The 19,010-nt window shown below is 51.3% G+C and overlaps 1 protein-coding gene across 1 annotated transcript in view; it reads left to right on the top strand.

Moving 5' to 3' along the window:
• The window catches only part of GRID2IP (Grid2 interacting protein), a 57,146-nt gene extending 47,720 nt beyond the window's left edge, over positions 1-9,426 (top strand). Inside the window, exons 16-22 of the mRNA XM_054496173.2 lie at positions 127-323; positions 647-802; positions 938-1,024; positions 1,685-1,814; positions 1,904-2,022; positions 5,531-5,695; positions 5,911-9,426. Of these exons, the coding sequence (XP_054352148.1) occupies positions 127-323; positions 647-802; positions 938-1,024; positions 1,685-1,814; positions 1,904-2,022; positions 5,531-5,695; positions 5,911-5,982 (926 nt within the window). The 3' untranslated portion in view covers positions 5,983-9,426. The remainder of the gene's footprint in view (positions 1-126; positions 324-646; positions 803-937; positions 1,025-1,684; positions 1,815-1,903; positions 2,023-5,530; positions 5,696-5,910) is intronic.
• Positions 9,427-19,010: the final 9,584 nt, after the last annotated feature.

Below are 19,010 nucleotides of genomic sequence, written 5' to 3'. Positions count from 1 at the left end.
CCTAGGCCCTGTCCCGTGTCCGCCCTCTCCCCGCCTCTGCCCTGCCCTCTCCGTCTTGGGTCCCATCCGGCCCCGGCCCCGCCCCGCTCCGGCCCCGCCCAGCTCACCGCGCCGCCCCGCCCGCAGCCATCCTCTTGGCGCACCTGAAGCTGAGCCCCGCGGAGCTGCGCCAGGTGCTGATGAGCATGGAGCCTCGGCGCCTGGAGCCCGCGCATCTGGCGCAGCTGCTGCTCTTCGCGCCCGACGCCGACGAGGAGCAGCGCTACCAGGCCTTCCGCGAGGCGCCCGGCCGCCTCAGCGAGCCAGACCAGTTCGTCCTGCAGGTGCCGCGGCCACAACCCCGCCCCGAGGCCTCGGCCGGCTCCGTAGGGGCTGTCGCTGTGGCCAGGGCTGCTGGGGTCCCGCGCCCCTTCGGGGGCCGCCATTGAGCCCAGGCCTCTGAGTCCCAGTTTAACACCTTTAATGGCCAGGTCCTGACAGGGGTCCAAGGTACATGGGAGGCGGGCTCCCCCAGGGGTCGTGCTTATTCTTCCTACCGGAATATCGGGCTGAAGCAGCCAGCAGACCCCCCCCACCCCAAAGCCTGAGGTGGGGCAGAGGGTCCCAGGAAGGGGATGGGTGAATCCTGGCTCTGCCTTCGAGGCAGATGCTGTCAGTTCCCGAATACAAGACGCGCCTGCGCAGCCTCCACTTCCAGGCCACCCTCCAGGAGAAGACAGAGGAGATCCGAGGCAGCCTTGAATGCTTGCGCCAGGCCTCCCTGGAGCTCAAAAACAGTCGGAAGCTCGCCAAGATCCTGGAGGTCAGTGGGCGTACCTTCCCTGGCACCCTATCTGCTTCTCTGCCTCCTGGGGCTTCCAGCCTGGAGGCCCATCCAGACAACAGGGTGGGTGGGTGGTGGGGTGAGGACAGGACCTGCCCACCTTCTTGTCCACAGTTTGTGTTGGCCATGGGCAACTATCTCAACGATGGACAGCCCAAAACCAACAAGACCACGGGCTTCAAGATCAACTTTCTGACAGAGGTGAGGGGACCTGCTGGCGGCAATTGACTGGTTTGCTCTACCAGCAAGGCGCTGACGCCAGGCCTAGCTCAGTTGTGGCAGAGGGCAGGAGAGGACATCGTGACCAAGGAGGGCTCTCCTCCTAGCAGGAAAAGGGCCACATTGAAGCCAAAATATGACTACAGCAAAGAGTGGGGTCGGGTGGGGTGGGGGAACACACTCCCAGGATCTGGAAAAATGGAGTGAGGGAAGAGAGTTGGAAAGAGAGTGTCAAAGGCTGGGGATTGGGCTGGGTGTGGTGGCTCATGCCTGTAATCCGGCACTTTGGAGGCCAAGGTGAGAGGATCACTTGAGGCCAGGAGTTGGAGACTAGCCTGGACAACATAGCAAGACCCCAGTTCTACAGAAATAATTAGCCAGGCATGATGCGTGCCTGTAGTCCAAGCTACTTGGGAGACTGAGGTGGAAGGATCGCTTGAGCCTAGGAGTTTGAGGCTGCAGTGAGCTATGATGGAGCCACTGCACTCCAGCCTGGGCAATAGAGCAAGACCCTGCTATTAAAAGAAAAAGGGGAGGCCAAGAATTGATCATTGACGCCACAGTAGTCCAGGAGAAGCTGGGCCCGTGTGACCCTATCTGATGGAGTCCTTGATGGGACTGTATATTGGGGGTCACTTGCAGCTGAACTCCACTAAGACAGTGGATGGGAAGTCCACCTTCCTGCACATCCTTGCCAAATCGCTGAGCCAGCATTTCCCTGAACTCTTGGGCTTTGCTCAGGACCTGCCCACTGTGTCCCTGGCTGCCAAAGGTATGCTGGGTGGGTGGATGGGGAGGCAGAGGCATGCCGTCCTGGGCTGGGAGAGTGGCCCCATGCGGCCCCTGTCCTCTTCCCTACAGTGAACCAACGGGCCCTGACCAGCGACCTGGCTGACCTCCATGGCACTATCAGCGAGATACAGGACGCCTGCCAGAGCATTTCCCCCTCTAGCGAGGACAAGTTTGCAGTGGTCATGTCAGCATCCTCTGAGCAGCCTGTTCCTGCACCAGGCTGGATCCTGGGGTGGTTGGGTAGAGCTGGCTATGGCTCCAGTGGCCGCTGGAGACCTCGACTTCCAGCAGAGATTCTGGACACAGGCTGCTGTGCACCCAGGGGTCCTGGAAGAGGCTCCATCCTGGGTTGTTTATTGATTGATTGATTGAGACAGGCTCTCACTCTGTCACCCAGGCTATGCCTGGCTAATTTTTGTATTTTTAGTAGAGACAAGGTTTTGCCATGTTGCCCAGGCTGGTCTGAAACTCCTGGGCTCAAGTGATCCGCCTGCCTCAGCCTCCCAGAGTGCTAGTATTACAGGCGTGAGCCACAACACCAGGTCCCATCCTGGATTATAAATTTATTTATTTATTTATTTATCTATTTAATTTTATTTATTTTTTGAGACAGAGTCTTGCTCTGTTGCCCAGGCTGGAGTGCAGTTGCACGATCTTGGCTCACTGCAGCCTCCGCCTCCCAAGGTTCAAGCTATTCTCCTGCCTCAGCCTCCCAAGTAGCTGGGATTACAGGCACCCACCACCACACCTGGCTTATTTTTGTATTTTTAGTACAGACATGGGTTCACTATGTTTTCCAGGCTGGTCTTGCACTCCTGACCTCAGGTGATCCACCTGCCTCGGCCTCTCAGAGTGCTGGGATTACAGGCCTGAGCCACTGCGCTTAGCCCTGGGTCGTTTATAATCCAAGTGCTTATGCCAAGTCTGTGTGTAACTGAAGCCAGAGCTCTTTTGAGTGCCCCAAAGCCACTGTACCATCTGTCCTCTGGGGCAGTGGAGCCCAGAGCTAAGTGTCAAAATTACAAGGAACAGCCTGTCAGGCCCTACCAGCCAAAGGCAGTCAGGAGGGTGGGACATTCCCACTGAGCCTCCAAGCAGGGCCTGGACAGTGGGTGACAGAGGCCCGGATGGGAGGAGAGGAAAGAAGGGCATGTGGCAGTTCTCCCTGCTCCCCCTCTCTGGCTCCAACACCCCTTGGCAGGGAACACAGGGTTTTCCCTAATGCTGAAGCTAGGTAAGGAGGAGAGCTCTGGGGCTGTCCCTGTGGCCAGGGCAGTAGGTGGTAAAAGCCCCTGTCACATGTCTCTGACTGCAGCACATGGGGCCTGGTGCGGGTGAGTGTCTGAGTAGGAATTTGATGTCAGATCCACCCCCGCCCTTTCCTCTCAGGCAGGAGATCTGCAGAGAATCACTAAGCAAACTCGACAGCTTGGGCAAGGTGCTTTTCACCCCCATCTTTCACCCACTTCACACCCGGATTTTTGTTTTGTTTTGAGACAGTGTCTCGCGCTGTTGCCCAGGCTGGAGTGCAATGGGCAATCTCGGCTCACTGCAACCTCCACCTGCTGGGTTCAAGCAATTCTTCTGCCTCAGCCTCCCGAGTAGCTGGGATTACAGGTGCCCACCACCACAACCGGCTAATTTTTTGTATTTTTTAGTAGAGATGGGGTTTCACTATGTCGGTCAGGCTGGTCTCAAACTCCTGAACTCGTGATCCACCTGCCTCGGCCTCCCAAAGTGCTGGGATTACAGGTGTGAGCCACCGTGCCCGGCCCACCCAGATGTTTTGCAGTTGTGAAAACTGAGGCTGTTTAGGTAAGGGTTAGTCCACTCTAGCATCCCTCAGTCCAGGGGTATTGGCCTGCTTCGTTGGGCTTGGAGGTCCCCAGAGAGAAGATGGATGGTCACATTCAAGGGTAGCCTCTGGGCCAGGTGCAGTGGCTCATGCCTGTAATCCCAGCACTTTGGGAGGTCAAGGCTGAGAGATCGCTTGAGGCCAGCAGTTTGAGACCAGCCTGGGCAACATAGGGGGACTGCATCTCTACAAAATAATTTGAAAATGAGTCTGGCATAGTGGTGTGTGCCTGTAGTCCCAGCTACTCAGGAGGCTGAGGCTAGAGGATCACTTGAGCCTAGGAGTTCAAGGTTGCAGTGAGGTATGATCACACCACTGCACTCTAGCCAGGTGACAGAGTGAGACCCTGTCTCAAAAATAAAATGAAGGCAGGCCAAGCACGGTGGCTCACACCTGTAATCCCAGCACTTTGGGAGGCCAAGGAGGGCAGATCACCTGAGGTCAGGAGTTTGGGACCAGCCTGGCCAACATGGTGAAACCCTGTCTCTACTAAAAATACAAAAATTAGCTAGGTATGGTGCCATGTGCCTGTAATCCCAGCTACTCAGAAGGCTGAGGCAGGAGAATCACTTGGACCCAGGAGGCAGAGATTGCAGTAAGCCGAGATCATGCCATTACACTCCAGTCTGGGCAACAGAGCGAGACTCTGTCTCGAAATTAATTAATTAATTAAAGGCAGCCTCTGCAAAGGAAATTGACCTGGCATATCAGACAGGCATAGGCCCAAATCCTGACTCATTTGCTTACCTGCTGTGGGACTGTGGGCAAGTCACTTACCCTCTGTGAGCCCAGTTTTCTCATCAGGAAAAAGAGGGGTCATCAGAACCTCTACCACAGTGGTCATTAATTGATATGACCCTGGTGGGTTCAACCGTGGCTCAGGCACCACAGTGCTTGCTATGTGATCTGGGGCTAGTTGCTAAAGTCCTCTGTGCTTTAATTTGTTTGCATGTAAAATAGAGATAATCTACCTCATAGAGGTGTTAAACGATGATTCAACAAGCTTGGAACAAAGCTTGGCGCCATTTTAAGTGCTGAGAAAATGATAGCGATTCAGCCACTGAACCTTTTTGCAGGACTGACCATGTATCAGATGCTATTCTAAGTCCTGGAGGTGCAAGGAGGGAGCGAGCTTTCACTGAGGCGGAAGGAAATGAACTGATGAACAATTTCAGATCGTGACAAATGCTCTAGAAAACAGAGTAAGGCCTAGGACCGGGCGCATTGGCTCACACCTGTAATCCCAGCACTTTGGGAGGCCAAAGTGGGAGGATCACTTGAGCCCAGGAGTTTGAGACCACCCTAGGCAACATAGACCCCATCTCTATTTTAAAAATCAAAAAATTAGCTGGGTATGGTGGTGTAAACCTCTGTTCCCAGCTACTTGGGAGGATCATTTGAGCCTGGAGGTAGAGGCTGGAATGACCTGTGAGCTGTGATCACGCCACTGCACTCCAGGCTGAGTGACAGAATAAGACCCTGTCTCAAAAAAAAAAAAAAATGCCTAGAAAGTGACAGAGGGGCCTGCTGTAAATGAGTGGTTGGGGAAGAAGATGTCAGTGGAGGCCTCTGATCAGAGACCCAGGGCCTGGCCCTGCAGAGAGAACAGGGGTGAATGGCCTGAGGCTGCACTGGCTGTGGTCAGTTCCAGGATGAGTTCAGTGGCCAGTGGGACTGGAGTCCCTGAACAGGGCATGGTTCCCTGTTGGACACAGGGCCTGGCCCTTGGAAGGACTCAGGCCAACCGGGAATAGGGCTGCTAGGGACCTGTCTGTTGGGCCACCGCCCGAGACCCTGGGGGCACCAGCGGGCTGGCTGTTTCCTTAACTGAGGCCCGTCAGTCCTTCCTGGAGACGGCCCAGCCGGCACTTCGGGCGCTGGACGGGCTGCAGCGCGAGGCCATGGAGGAGCTGGGCAAGGCGCTGGCCTTCTTTGGGGAGGATTCCAAGGCCACCACCTCTGAGGCTTTCTTCGGCATCTTTGCAGAGTTCATGAGCAAGTTCGAGGTGAGCCTCGGTGGAGCCCTGAGGGGCCCTTTTGGAGAGGTGGGGGCCAGAGGCCAAATGAAGGGACCCTCCATGAAGCCAGGGCTGGCAAAGGGGCTCCAGTGAGCGACACGTCCCCCTAACCCCCGATGGGCTGTCTAGTGTGGGAAGAGACAGGGAAGGCGTCACAGGTTCCTGGGACCACTGACCACCCTACCTCTGTTCCCCCTCCCCAGAGAGCGCTGAGTGACCTGCAGGCCGGGGAGGGCCCACGCAGCTCCGGGATGGTTTCACCCCTGGCCTGGTGACAGTGGCCACACCACGTCCTCTGCGGCCTGAGCAGGGAGATGGAGGCCAAGAGGGCAGCCCAGACACTGCCGAGGTCCTGGGCCACTGTGCCCCGGGCTGCGAGCACACCGCCAGCCTCTCCTGCAGCTACCTCAGCCGCCGAGCTGTGGCCGGGCCCTCCTCTGCCAGCCCTTGTTCCTACTCCCAGGCCCAGAGCCAGATGCCGTAGGAGCAGGTGCTGAGTGTGTCTGCACCTAGAGGACCGTGCTCCATCGGCTTCCTGGGCCCACTTCCCTCTTCACTCCCAGGCTGTCAGGGGGGCCTGGAGGGTGGATTACAAAGTGGCCACATTCCTGGGACATGTGGACCTTTTCTCTGATCCTGCTCCTAGCGGGTCCCTGTGAGGGGGCCAACACCCTTGAGCACGACCCTGCAGGTGGGCGTGAGTCGCGAGAGGGCGGAAAGCCCAACGTAGAGGGGCCCTGGGGATGTGCACACCCAGCCTGGGCCTTGGAAGCTGGCTTCAGGGACACGGGAAGAGAGAAGGCTGGGAGAGACGCAGGGAAGGAAGGACTGGAGAAGGAAGACCGCCTATGTCAGACTGCAGAATTGAGGTTTCATGCAGTGGACAAACCCAAACCTGTGTAGAGGTGGCCCAATTGGAAGTGGGGAGCCTGGGAGTGGGATAGCCATGGTCAGGGTAGAGCAGACAGAATGGGGAGGTGTTGAGGCAGGAGGGGAGCAGCATCTGGTGGCCGACTGCCAGACTTCTCACCTGGACGGATGGTGATGTTCTCTGGAGCAAGTCATGAGAGCAGGGCAGGTTTGGGGGCAGATGACACAAAGTGGGATGTGTTTGGGACCCAAATGGTCATTTTACATGTGTCTAAGCATATAGCAGGAGTTACCTTGGTACCAGGAGCAGGAGCAGGTGGCATGGTGGGCAGGGAGGGAGGGTGTGTGAACTGTTTCACCTTTTTTAAAATTCTCTGATTGGCAGATCCTTGCATCAGACAGCTTCCCTCATTGCACTTTTTTTTTTTTTTTTTTGGAAGAGTCTGAAATGGGCTTTAATCTTGTCTCATGGATTATTTTTCTCCCACTGCAATCAAATGGCTTACATTGCACCTGGGCAGTACTGGGAATCTGTTCAGTTCTTCCCAGTCTCCCCTAGGCCCCTCTTGGAAGCCATCTTTGTTTTTTTGTTCCTTGCACACAACCACCATACAAAAACATCAAAACCAAAATATATACTGCAAGGGGGATGTGGCTAGTGGGGTACATTTCTCCCTAGCAGCTCAAGCAGAATTGTTTCCGAAAGTTCCCAGTGCCTGTGTCTCTGGGAAGCATGTCAGGAGGTCAGTTAAAACCTCTGCAGGCTGGGCGCGGGGGCTCACGCCTGTAATTCCAGCACTTTGGGAGGCCGAGGCAGGCGGATCACCTGAGGCCAGAAGTTCAAGACCAGCCTGGCCAACATAGTGAAGCCACATCTCTACCAAAAATACACAAAATTAGCCGGGCGTGGTGGCACACGCTTGTATTCACAGCTACTTGGGAGGCTGAGGCAGAAGAATTGCTTGAACCTGGGGGCGCGGAGGTTGCTGTGAGCCGAGATCATGCCACTGCACTCCAGCCTGAGCGACAGAGTGAGACTCCGTTTGAAAAAAAAAACAAAAACACCCTGCATGAGATCTGTAGAGATAATAGACTCCAACAGGCATGATTTCCAGGCCTGGTTAGCCCACATGGCATTTTCCTGCAAGTTGAAACACGTGTCCTTTCCAGGAGACCTAACCTCTTGATTGTACAGTGTGGCAGGCCAAGCACCAGCTAGGTTTTCTCCCTAACATGCCTTGTATTGGTTATCTGTTTGCTACAACAATGCTGCATAACAAACAGTCCCAAAACTCATTGGCTTCAAACAGCAATCACTTACTGCTCACAAGTCTCTGGGTCCCGGTTCTGATCTGAGCTAGGCTCTGCATCCTCAGTCAGCTATGAGTCAGCTAGGCAGCTTTGGTAATCATACCACGCAATCTCATGTCTGGGGCCTTTGGCTGGAAAAGCTGGGATAGCCCTGTGGGGTCTCTCATTTTGCACCCAAATAGCCAGGATTCTTTTCATGAGGGGACTGGGGGGTCAAAGAGGGTGAACGACCAAAGGCACGGAAGATGGCTTGAGGCTGAGGCTCAGAGCTGATACACTGTGCCTTCTGCCACAATCTGCTGTCCATCCAAATGACAAGGCAAGCCCTGATTCTAGGGGAAGGGAAACAGGCTCTGCTAGGAGATGTCGCAAAGCCACTCCATACAGGGTGTGGATTCAGGGACAGATGGAGAATCAGGACCATTTTTGCAATTAATGTACTGCATGACCTCTTGGCCCGGGGTGCAGATCCCAGCCTCCTTAAAATCCCCAATGGCGCTGGTGCTGCCTGGACCCAGCACAGATCTGGTTCCCCATCCCCATGGACTCAGCAGCTGGCATGCTTTTGTCTGTCTTACCTGACCACCCATGAATTACCTGACTTCTATCCAGATACTTAGTCCAGGCCGGGCACAGTGGCTCACGCCTGTCATCCCAGCACTTTGGGAGGCCCAGGTAGGTGGATTACTTGAGGTCAGGAGTTTCAGACCAGCCTGGCCAACATGGTGAAACCCTCTCTACTAAAAATACAAAAATTAGCCAAGTGTGGTGGCAGGCGCCTGTAATCCCAGCTACTCGGGAGGCTGAGGCACAAGAATCTATTGAACCTGGGAGGCAGAGGTTGCAGCGTGCCAAGATTGCGCCTCTGAACTCCAGCCCTGGTGACAGAGGGAGACTCTGTCTCAAAAAGTAATAGTACATAAACAAATGAAATAGATACTTAGTCCAGTGGGCAGTGTGGTCTGTGCCTGCCTGGCAACCAGTCTCGCCCTTCTGCTGGGAAAGGATTCCTGTTTCTCCTTTCAGAAATTATCTCTCCCCTACTCCCAGGGCCTGGAGCTGGAGTGATTGGATAAGGATGATCTTGTGACTCTGGCTGTGTGGCTCAAAGTCAGTCCAAGCCTCCAGCTGGCACTGTTTGAAAAAGAGATTCCCTTTGCTCTGGAATTTCTGGGTGTATAGAAGGTAGGAGTCAGGAGGGGCTGCCAAGACCACCACATGAAGGGCACCTGCCTGGATATAAAGCTAGCACAAGAGAAAAAAAGAGGGGAGAAGATCACCATATACATCCCACTGTCCCTGGATCCAGCCATACCTGAAGCACACACTGGACTTGTCGGTCTTCAAGACAGCAGATTCTCCTTCCATTTAAAAGAATTTTAAATGTATTTAAATTCCCTGGCTTAGGCTGGTTTGAATGGTTGCTATTACTTACAACCCTGAAAGGGTTAACTAACAGACCCATTAACAGATGCTGGTAGATGTTCAGTACTCAGTGAGCGCTCTTCCTTCCTGCACTCATTGGCCAATGCTTTTTTTTTTTTTTTTTGAGAGGGGAGTCTCAGTCTGTCGCCCAGGTTGGAGTGCAGTGGCACATTCTCTCAGCTCACTGCAAGCTCCGCCTCCCGGGTTCACGCCATTCTCCTGCCTCAGCCTCCCAAGTAGCTGGGACTACAGGCGCCCGCCACCACGCCCGGCTAATTTTTTGTATTTTTTAGTAGAGACGGGGTTTCACTGTGTTAGCCAGGATGGTCTCGATCTCCTGACCTTGTGATCCGCCCTCCTCGGCCTCCCAGAGTGCTGGGATTACAGGTGTGAGCCACCGCGCCTGGCCTTCTTTTTATATTTTATATATTTTTTATTATCATTATTATTTTGAGACAGGGTCTTGTTCTGTCGCCCAGGCTGGAGTACAGTGGGATAATCTCGGCTCACCGCAACCTCTGCCTCTCGGGTTCAAGCGATTCTCCTGCCTCAGCCTCCTGAGTAGCTGGGACTCCAGGCATGTGCCACCATGCCCGGCTAATTTTTGTATTTTTAGTAGAGACGGGGTTTCAACATGTTGGCCAGGCTGGTCTCAAACTGCTGACCTCGTGATCCACCTGCCTCAGCCTCCCAAAGTGCTGGGATTGCAGACGTGAGCCACCACACCAGGCCGGCCAATGCTTTTTAATTGCCTACTGTGTGCCAGGTGCGTTGCTAGGTACCAACATCTTAGAAGGCAGCCTCTCTGAGTCTGGTTACCTGGGGTTATGTTTTATGGTGGTTCTACCCCAGAGTCAGTGCAAAGCCCTGTATGTGACTCAATATCTGTACCATATCCACCCAGACTCCCTAGTTCCTCACCAGATGACAAGGTGTGAATGCAGGCACTTATGCCTCAGGAATTCATTCATCTCCAATAATACTAACAAAATAACATAGCCTAACGATACACCACCTTTCCAGATAGTAATATCCGTGAGTGTTGGTGTGCTCAGTGTTTTTACGGATTTCATTTCATTTTACTTTCACAAAAACCCAGGGTGGATTTCATTATCTCTTTTTTGCAAGTAAAACTCTGAAACTTAGGAAGGTTATGTGACTTGCTGGATCTAAAACCGAAGTCTGTCTAAATCCGAAAGCCCCATCCTCTGAGTGAAAATAGCTTCCATATGTATATACACACACACACACACACACACACACACACACACACACACACACACACACACACACACACACACACACACACACACTCAGCACTCTAAGGGCCACAGATGCTGGGGATTTCAACATAAAACCCTTACTTCTTTTCTCTCTTCCTGTTCCCTCTATTCGTTTGCTAGGGCTGCTATGATAAAAATACCATAGATTGGGCAGCATAAACAGAAAAAATGTGTTTTCCCACAGTTTTGGGGGTTGGAAGTCCAAGATCAAAGTGTTAGTAGGTTGGGTCTCTCCTGAGGCTGTTCTCCTTGGCTTGCAGACAAGCTTTCTCCCTGTGTCCTCACTTGGTCTTTTCTCCCCGGCATTTCTTCCTTCTCCTTCTCCTTCTCCATCTCCGTCTCCCTCTTCATCTCCGTCTCTGTCTCCGTCTCTGTCTCCTCCTCCTTCTTCCTTCCTCCTCCTTCCTCCTCTGTCCTCCTTCCTTCTTTCTTCTTCTTCTTTTTTTTTTTTTTTTTTGAGATGGAGTCTTGCTCTGTCACCCAGGCTGGAGTGCAGTGGCGCGATCTCAGCTCACTGTAACCTCCACCACCTGGGTTCAAGTGATTCTCCTGCCTCAGCCTCCCAAGTAGCTGGGATTACAGGCGCACACTGCCACACCTGGCTAATTTTTGTATTTTTAGTACAGACAGGGTTTCACTGTGTTGGCCAGGCTGGTCTCAAACTCCTGACCTCAGGCCTGCCTCGGCCTCCCAAAGTGCTGGGATTACAGGTGTGAGCCACCGCACCCTGCCTCTTCTTTTTTTCATAAAGACAAGGTCTTGCTCTATCACCCAGGCTGGAGTGCAGTGGTACAATCATGGCTCAGGCTGTAAACACCAAGTAATGCAGACATACGGAGGATTGCTTCTGGGTTCAAGCAATCCTCGCACCTCAGTCTCCTGAGTAGCTGGGACCACAGGCATGTAACACCATGCTTGGCTAATTTTTTTTTTAATTTTGTAGATATGGGGTCTTGCTATGTTGTCCAGGCTTCTGCCTCTTCGATTAAGGAAACCAGTCCTATTGGATTAAGCCCCCTCCCCGTGTGGCCTCATTTAACCTTAATTACCTTTCTCCAAATACACTCACATTCTGAGATACTGGGCGTTAGGACTTCCACATATGAATTTGGTGGTGGGGGGAGAGCGATACAATTCAGTCCGTAACACCCTCCTTTCAGGTGCCAAAGATATAATAGTCCTTAGTCTCAAGGAGGCCTCAAAGATTTTTGTATGAGTTGATGGTGCTTCACAGAGAAAAGATTCTATCAGGCAGAGGTTGCACTGAGGCTCATGCCTGTAATCCCAGTACTTTGGGAGGTCAAGGAGTTTGGATCACTTGAGGTCAGGAGTTTGAGACCAGCCTGGCCAACACGAAGAAACCCTGTCTCTACTAAAAATAGAAAAAAATTAGCCAGGCCTGGTGGTGGGGGACTGTAATCCCAGCTACTCAGGAGGCTGAGGCAGGAGAATTACTTGAACCCGGGAGGCAGAGGTTACAGTGAGCTGAGATCATGCCGCTGCACTCAAGCCTGGGCGACAGAGTAAGATTCCATCTCGAAAAAAAGAAAGAAAAAGGATTTTATCAGACAGGATTCTCCCATCCCATGCCTCTTCTACAACCTTGTGTGCATCGGCTCCCATCCTCATCACAGGGCATCCAGGCCTCCCTCCCCACTCCTCCAATTCAGAGTGAATTCCCTGTCTATGCTGGGCACCTGCCTTCCCAAGCTCTCCATCAGTGACCACAAATCACTATCAACTGGCTCTTTCCCCTTCACCTGTACATATACCCTTCCCACCACTGTCCACGCAGCATGCTGGACAGTTCTAGACCTTGGCAGCTGCTACCCTCTCCTTCCCCTTTTCTTTTCTTTTCTTTTTTTCTTTTTTCTTTTTTTAATTGAGACGGAGTGTTGTTCTGTCGCCCAGACTGGAGTGCAGTGATGCGATCTCGACTCGCTGCCTCGGCTTCCCAAAGTGCTGGGATTACAGGTATGAGCCACCGCACGTGGCTTACCCAGGTTCTTAAGAGATCGTTTTACTGGGTGCTATGGTTTGGATGTTTGTACCCTCCAAACCTCATGTTGAAATTTGATTCCACCTTTTCCAACTGGGGCTTGGCAGGATGGCTTCTGCAAAGAAGGGTGGCGAGAAGAAGGGTCGTTCCGCCATTAGTGAGGCGGTGACCCCAGAATACACCAGCGCATCGGTGGAGTGGGCTTCAAGAAGTGCCCCTCGGGCACACAGAGAGATCCAGAAATTCGCCATGAAGGAGATGGGGACTTCAAATGTACAGATTGATGTGAAGCTCAACAAAGCTCTCTGGGCCGAAGGAATAAGGAATGTCCCATACCATATCCATATGAAGTTGCCCAGAAAACTTAATGAGGATGAAGTTTCACCAAACAAGCTCTATGCTTTGGTTCCTATACCTGTTACCACTTTCACAAATCTGTAGACAGGCAATGTGAAAGAGAGCTAACCACTGATGGTTCAATACATTAAGTAAAATTATTTTTAAAAAGAAATTTGGGTCAGGTGCGGTGGCTCACGCCTGTAATCCAGCACATTGGGAGGCCAAGGTGGGCGGATCATTTGAGGTCAGGCATTCAAGACCAGCCTGACCAACATGGTGAAACCCCGTCTCTACTAAAAATACAAAAAAAAATTTAGCTGGGCGTGATGGTGTGCCCCTGTAATCCCAGCAAAAAGTGAAAATAAAATAAAAAATAAAAACAAGACAACAAAAATATGAGAAGTTTTCTTTTTTCTTTTGGGTAAAGACTATTAATTGGTATGTAATGGACTGTATCTACCTTCCTATATAAAAGGGTGTTCTGTATTTTTTGGTTTTTTAGACAATCTCACTCTGTTGCCCAGGCTGGAGTGCAGTGGTATGATCTTGACCCACTGCAACCTCTGCCTCCTGGGTTCAAGTGATTTTCCTACCTCAGCCTACCGAGTAGCTGGGATTACAAGTGTGCGCCACCATTCCCAGTTAATTTTTGTATTTTTAGTGGAGACAGGGTTTCACCATGTTGGCAAGGCTGGTCTTGAACTGACCTCAGGTGATCCACCCACCTCAGCCTCCCAAAGTGCTGGGATTACAGGCATGAGCCACCGTGCCTGGCCTGGTGTTTTGTCTTTGAAATCACTTTGATGGACTGCCTATGATGCTCATCACAGTCTAGTCTGATGCTGATTCATTAATAAAACTATTTCATTCTTTTCTACATTTGGAGCAGAGTTTTACTGGATTAGCAGGAGATATTATTTTCATTATTTTTTCCCCAACAGTTACAGTGAAGACATCAGCCAAGGTTGCATTCATCTGAAGGCTTGACTGGGGCTGGAGTCTTCCTTCCAGGATGGTTTCATCATTTGTCTGTTGGCAGAAGGCCCCCTTCTGGCTGCTAATAAGAAGACTGTTTCTTACCACGTGGCTTTTTACAGATGGCTGCTTTGGTGTCCTCATGACCAGACAGCTAGCTTTCCCCAGAGGGAATGGTTTGACAGAGAGGGGAGGAAGCTGCAACACCTTTTAGACCTAGTCCCAGAAGTGAAAAGCTGGCATCTCTATCATATTCTTTTTATTAGAAGTGAGTTGGCCAGGTGTGGTGGCTCACACCTGTAATCCCAGCACTTTGGGAGGCTGAGGTGGGTGGATCACGCGTCCAGGAGTTCGAGACCAGCCTGACCAATATGGCAAAACCTCATCTCTACTAAAAATACAAAAATTAGTTGGATGTGGTGGCACACACCTGTAATCCTAGCTACTTGGGAGGCTGAGGCAGGAGAATCGCTTGAACCCGGGAGGAGGTTGCAGTGAGCTGAGATCACACCACTGCACTCCAGCCTGGGAAACAGAGCGAGACTCCGTCTCAAAAAAAATAAAAGAAGTGAGTCACTGTGGCTGGGCACGGTAGCTCACGCCTGTAATCCCAGCACTTTGGGAGGCCATGGTGAGTATATCACTTGAGGTCAGGAGTTCGAGACCAGCCTGGCCAACGTGGTGAAACCCTGTCTCTACTAAAAATACAAAAAAATTAGTTGGCTGTGGTGGCACATGCCTGTAATCCCAGCTACTTGGGAGGCTGAGGCAGAAGAATCACTTGAACCTGGGAGGCGGAAGTTGCAGTGAGCTGAGATCATGCCACTGCACTCCAGCCTGGGTGACAGAGTGAGATTCCATCTCAAAAAAATAAAAAAATAAAAAAGTGAGTCACAAGCCATGTGTAGTTGGCCAACTGGACAACACATGCCTGTTGTCCTGGCTTCTCAGGAGGCTGAGGTGGGAGGATCACTTGAACCCAGGAGGCTGAGGCTGCAGTGAGCTATAATCAAGCCACTGTACTCTAGTCTGGGTGATAGACCAAGACCCTCTCTCAAAAGAATAAAGAGTCACTAAGCCCATCCCATATTGAAGGGAAGGAGAATTAAGCTTCCTCTCAAGGGAAGTGTCATATCCAAAAGCACTGAACTATTACACAAGGAGTGCTAACAATCTGGTTAACTAGTATTACAGGCCGGGCGCAGTGGCTCATGCCTGTAATCCCAGCACTTTGGGAGGCTGAGGTGGGCGGATCACAAGGTCAGATCAAGACCATCCTGGCTAACACGGTGAAACCCCATCTCTACTTAAAATACAAAAAATTAGCCGGGCGTGGTGGCGGGCGCCTGTAGTCCCAGCTACTTGGGAGGCTGAGGCAGGAGAATGGAGTGAACCCGGGAGGCGGAGCTTGCAGTGAGCAGAGATTGCGCCACTGCACTGTAGCCTGGGCGACAGAGCAAGACTCCGTCTCAAAAAAAAAAACAAAAAACAAAAAAAACTAGTATTACAAATCCAAAAAGTATCACACGTTAGTCCCTGCACAAGAAAACTACAAGTACCCTGAAATCTTGCAGCCCTTCTGTGAAAGAAATGTGAGTTTCCCAAATGTGACAGTGGCCCTAAAAATTTCCAGGGTAGTACCCAAAACAAGTAGAGAAGATAAAAGAAATGTTTCCACAGTATCAAAAAAATTTTTTCAATCAACACTGCTAGAGAAAAGACAATTTTTCTATTCTCGCTAATAGGAAACGTGAAGAAGCAATCAAAGAGTGTACAGTGACAAAAATGTAAGAAAAAGCCAGGCACAGTGGTGTGCACCTGTAATCCCAGCACTTTGGGAGGCTGAGGCAGGAGGATCACTTGAGGCCAGAAGTTTGAGGCTGCAGTAAGCCATGATTGCACCACTGCACTTCAGCCTGGGCAACAGAGGAAGACCGTGTCTCAAAATAACATCAACAACAACAACCAAAAATATATACACACACACACATATATATGCATATATATTATATATGTGATTATATATGTATATACGCATGTGGATATATCCATATATAAGGATGTGCATATATGCATGTATTATATGTGCATAGACATATGCATATAAATGTGTATGCATATATGTGCATATATGTATATATGTGTATTCATCTGTAGAGAAAAGACTATCACAGAAGTGCGTGAGGTAATCAATAAAAGTATTATTTTCTGAATTTCGTGTTCTTCGTTATCTGTGAGAAGAGCTGACTTCTAGTAGAAAGAACCGTGCGGTTTCCCAGCATCCAGTGCTCCGAAGGGCCCACACTCAAGATTTAGTGTTTTGCAGTCACCGTCCTGAAAATTTCAGCTTTGAATTTGTGTTTTGTGAAGCCCAGATGAGACAATGGAGCATGCAATAGAGACTGGAAGCCTGGGCACACACATGGTTCCACCTCTTGCCTCCCCAGGATGGGTTCTCTGAGCAGAGAACCAGTCTGGCAGCCTGGTCTCCCCATTTCTGCCCTTGCCCAGTGACCGCTGCTGCCCTCTGTTCAGCTGGGGGCCTGGGCATGGGTGCAAGTGCGTCAGGCCAGGTTACAGTGGGTAAGACCAGACTCATATGCCCTGTGCCTCTCTGGGCAGGCCATGGTGGTGGCTGCCCACTGTGGGTGGTGCCCTGGTGCATTTGGTGGGCAATTCAGCAGAGGTAAGTCTCACTCCCACTCCTGATCCAGGTACCTAGCGGGTTCCTTGCATGAAGGTTGCAATACCCTTGAAGGTTGCCTTCTGCCGGGTCTTGGGGCGGTGTTGCATAGAAAGGGCTGATGTCTGACTCAACCTCCCTGCACTGGCCAGTCACTTGGCAGGAGAGGAAAGCAGCACCCATCAAGCCCAAATGCATATTGCCTCTGCGTTCAATGTAGATGCTCATGTGCACCAGGGGACCACGTGACTGTCTACACTGGCCCATCTAGCATCCCCGTGCCCAAGGTGTGCTCTCTTAGCAGCTCTGTGCCTGATGTACCCCCACCCCTTCCTTCCAACCTTCCTGGGTCTGTCCTATGCCTATCTCCTCTGGCCAGCCCCAGGCACACTCCGTGGACAAGCCATGAACTACGAATCATGTACCTTCTTGGATTCTTCATCTCAGTTAAACGATCTGATATTTGCATTCAAAATTGACATTGCCGGTCTGGGCATGATGGCTTAAGCCTGTAATCCCAGCACTTTGGGAGCCTGAGGCAGGAGGATCACTTGAGGCCAGAAGTTCGAGGCTGCAGTGAGCCATGATCGCGCCACTGCACTCCCGCCTGAACAGAGCAAGACTCCATCTCTAAATAAGATAAAGACAAATGGGAAAGTTCATGATCGTTATTAAAATTTTCTATTTCTTCTTTACTCAGAATGACATTAAATAGCAAACAAGAAACACCGCAAGTCGAGAAAGAGACTGCAAAAGGAAAAAGCTTTATCTTTTAGGATTTTAACAACACTTTCCCGCATTGCTTCTTTTTTTTTTTTTTCTTTTTTTTTTTAAGACGGAGTATCGCTCTGTCGCCAGGCTGGAGCGTAGTGGCGCAATCTTGGCTCACTGCAACCACTGCCTCCTGGGTTCAAGCAATTCTCCTGCCTCAGCCTCCTGACTAGCTGGGACTACATGCGCGCGCCACCACGCGCAGCTAATTTTTGTATTTTTAGTAGAGATGGGGTTTCACCATGTTGGCCAGGATGGTCTAGATGTTTTGTTTTGTTTTGTTTTGTTTTGAGACGGAGTCTCGCTCTGTCGCCCAGGCTGGAGTGCAGTGGCGCGATCTCGGCTCACTGCAAGCTCCGCCTCCCGGGTTCACGCCATTTTCCTGCCTCAGCCTCACGAGTAGCTGGGACTACAGGCGTCCGCCACAACGCCCGGCTAATTTTTTTGTATTTTTAGTGGAGATGGGGTTTCATCGTGCTAGCCAGGATGGTCTGGATCTCCTGACCTCGTGATCTACCCGCCTCCGCCTCCCAAAGTGCTGGGATTACAGGTGTGAGCCACCGCGCCCGGCCGATCTGGATCTCTTAACCTCGTGATCCGCGAGGCTTGGCCTGCCAAAAGTGCCGGGATTACAGGCGTGAGCCAAGGCAGCTGGCTTGCTTTTTTTTTTTTTTTTTTTTTGAGACAGGGTCTCACTCTGTTGCCTAGGCTGGAGTGCAGTGGTGGAATCTCCGCTCAATGCGACCTTTGGCCCCTGGGCTCAAGAAATCCTCCCACCTCAGCCTCCTGAGTAGCTGGGACCACAGTTGCGCATCACCATGCCTGGCTATTTTTTTTTTTTTTTTTTTTTTTTTTTTGTATTTTTAGTAGAGACAGGGTCTTGCCGTATTGGCCAGGCTGGTTTTGAACTCCTGAGCTTAAGTGATCCTCCCTCCTCGGCCTCCCAAAGTGTTGGGACTACAGGCATGAGCCACCGCACCAGGTCTTCGCCCACGCCCTGCTTTTTGAACTGGGAACTGTGCGTTTTTGTTCTGCACTCCGTCCCGCAAATTATGTAGCAGATCCTGTTTGTCAGCTTTGTTTTGTTGGCAATTTCTTGTGACGTCCCCATCCCGTAGAAATATTCACTTTTCTTTTTCATCTTTTATGTTTTTTTTTTTTTTTTTTTTGAGATGGAGTCTTGCTCTGTCGCCAGGCTGGAGTGCAGTGGCACGATCTCAGCTCACTGCAACCTTCGCCTCCCAGGTTCAAGCGATTCTCCCTGCCTCGGCCTCCCGAGTAGCTGGGATTACAGGTGCGTGCCACCACGCCCGGCTAATTTTTGTATTTTCAGCAGAGAGGGAGTTTCACCATGTTGGCCAGGATGCTCTCGATCTCTTGACCTCGTGATCCTCCCGCCTCGTACTCCTTAAGTGCTGGGATTACAGGGATGAGCCACCGCGCCCGGTCAGACATTCACTTTTCTACCTAATTTTGCATTCTCTTTCTTAAAGACAGTCCCCAGAATGGTAAAATCTTTAGACCCCTACCTAAACTGCATCTTCCACCTCCACCTTCAATGTTGACCTTATCTTGAGTGAGGCAATCAGAAATCAATTTTTTTCCTCTGTACTTTTTTTGTTTTGTTTTGTTTGGGACAGGGTCTCA

The sequence above is a fragment of the Pongo pygmaeus genome, chromosome 6 (genome assembly GCF_028885625.2).
Source record: "Pongo pygmaeus isolate AG05252 chromosome 6, NHGRI_mPonPyg2-v2.0_pri, whole genome shotgun sequence".
Taxonomy (NCBI): domain Eukaryota; kingdom Metazoa; phylum Chordata; class Mammalia; order Primates; family Hominidae; genus Pongo; species Pongo pygmaeus.
This window is presented reverse-complemented; position numbering and strand designations above follow the sequence as displayed.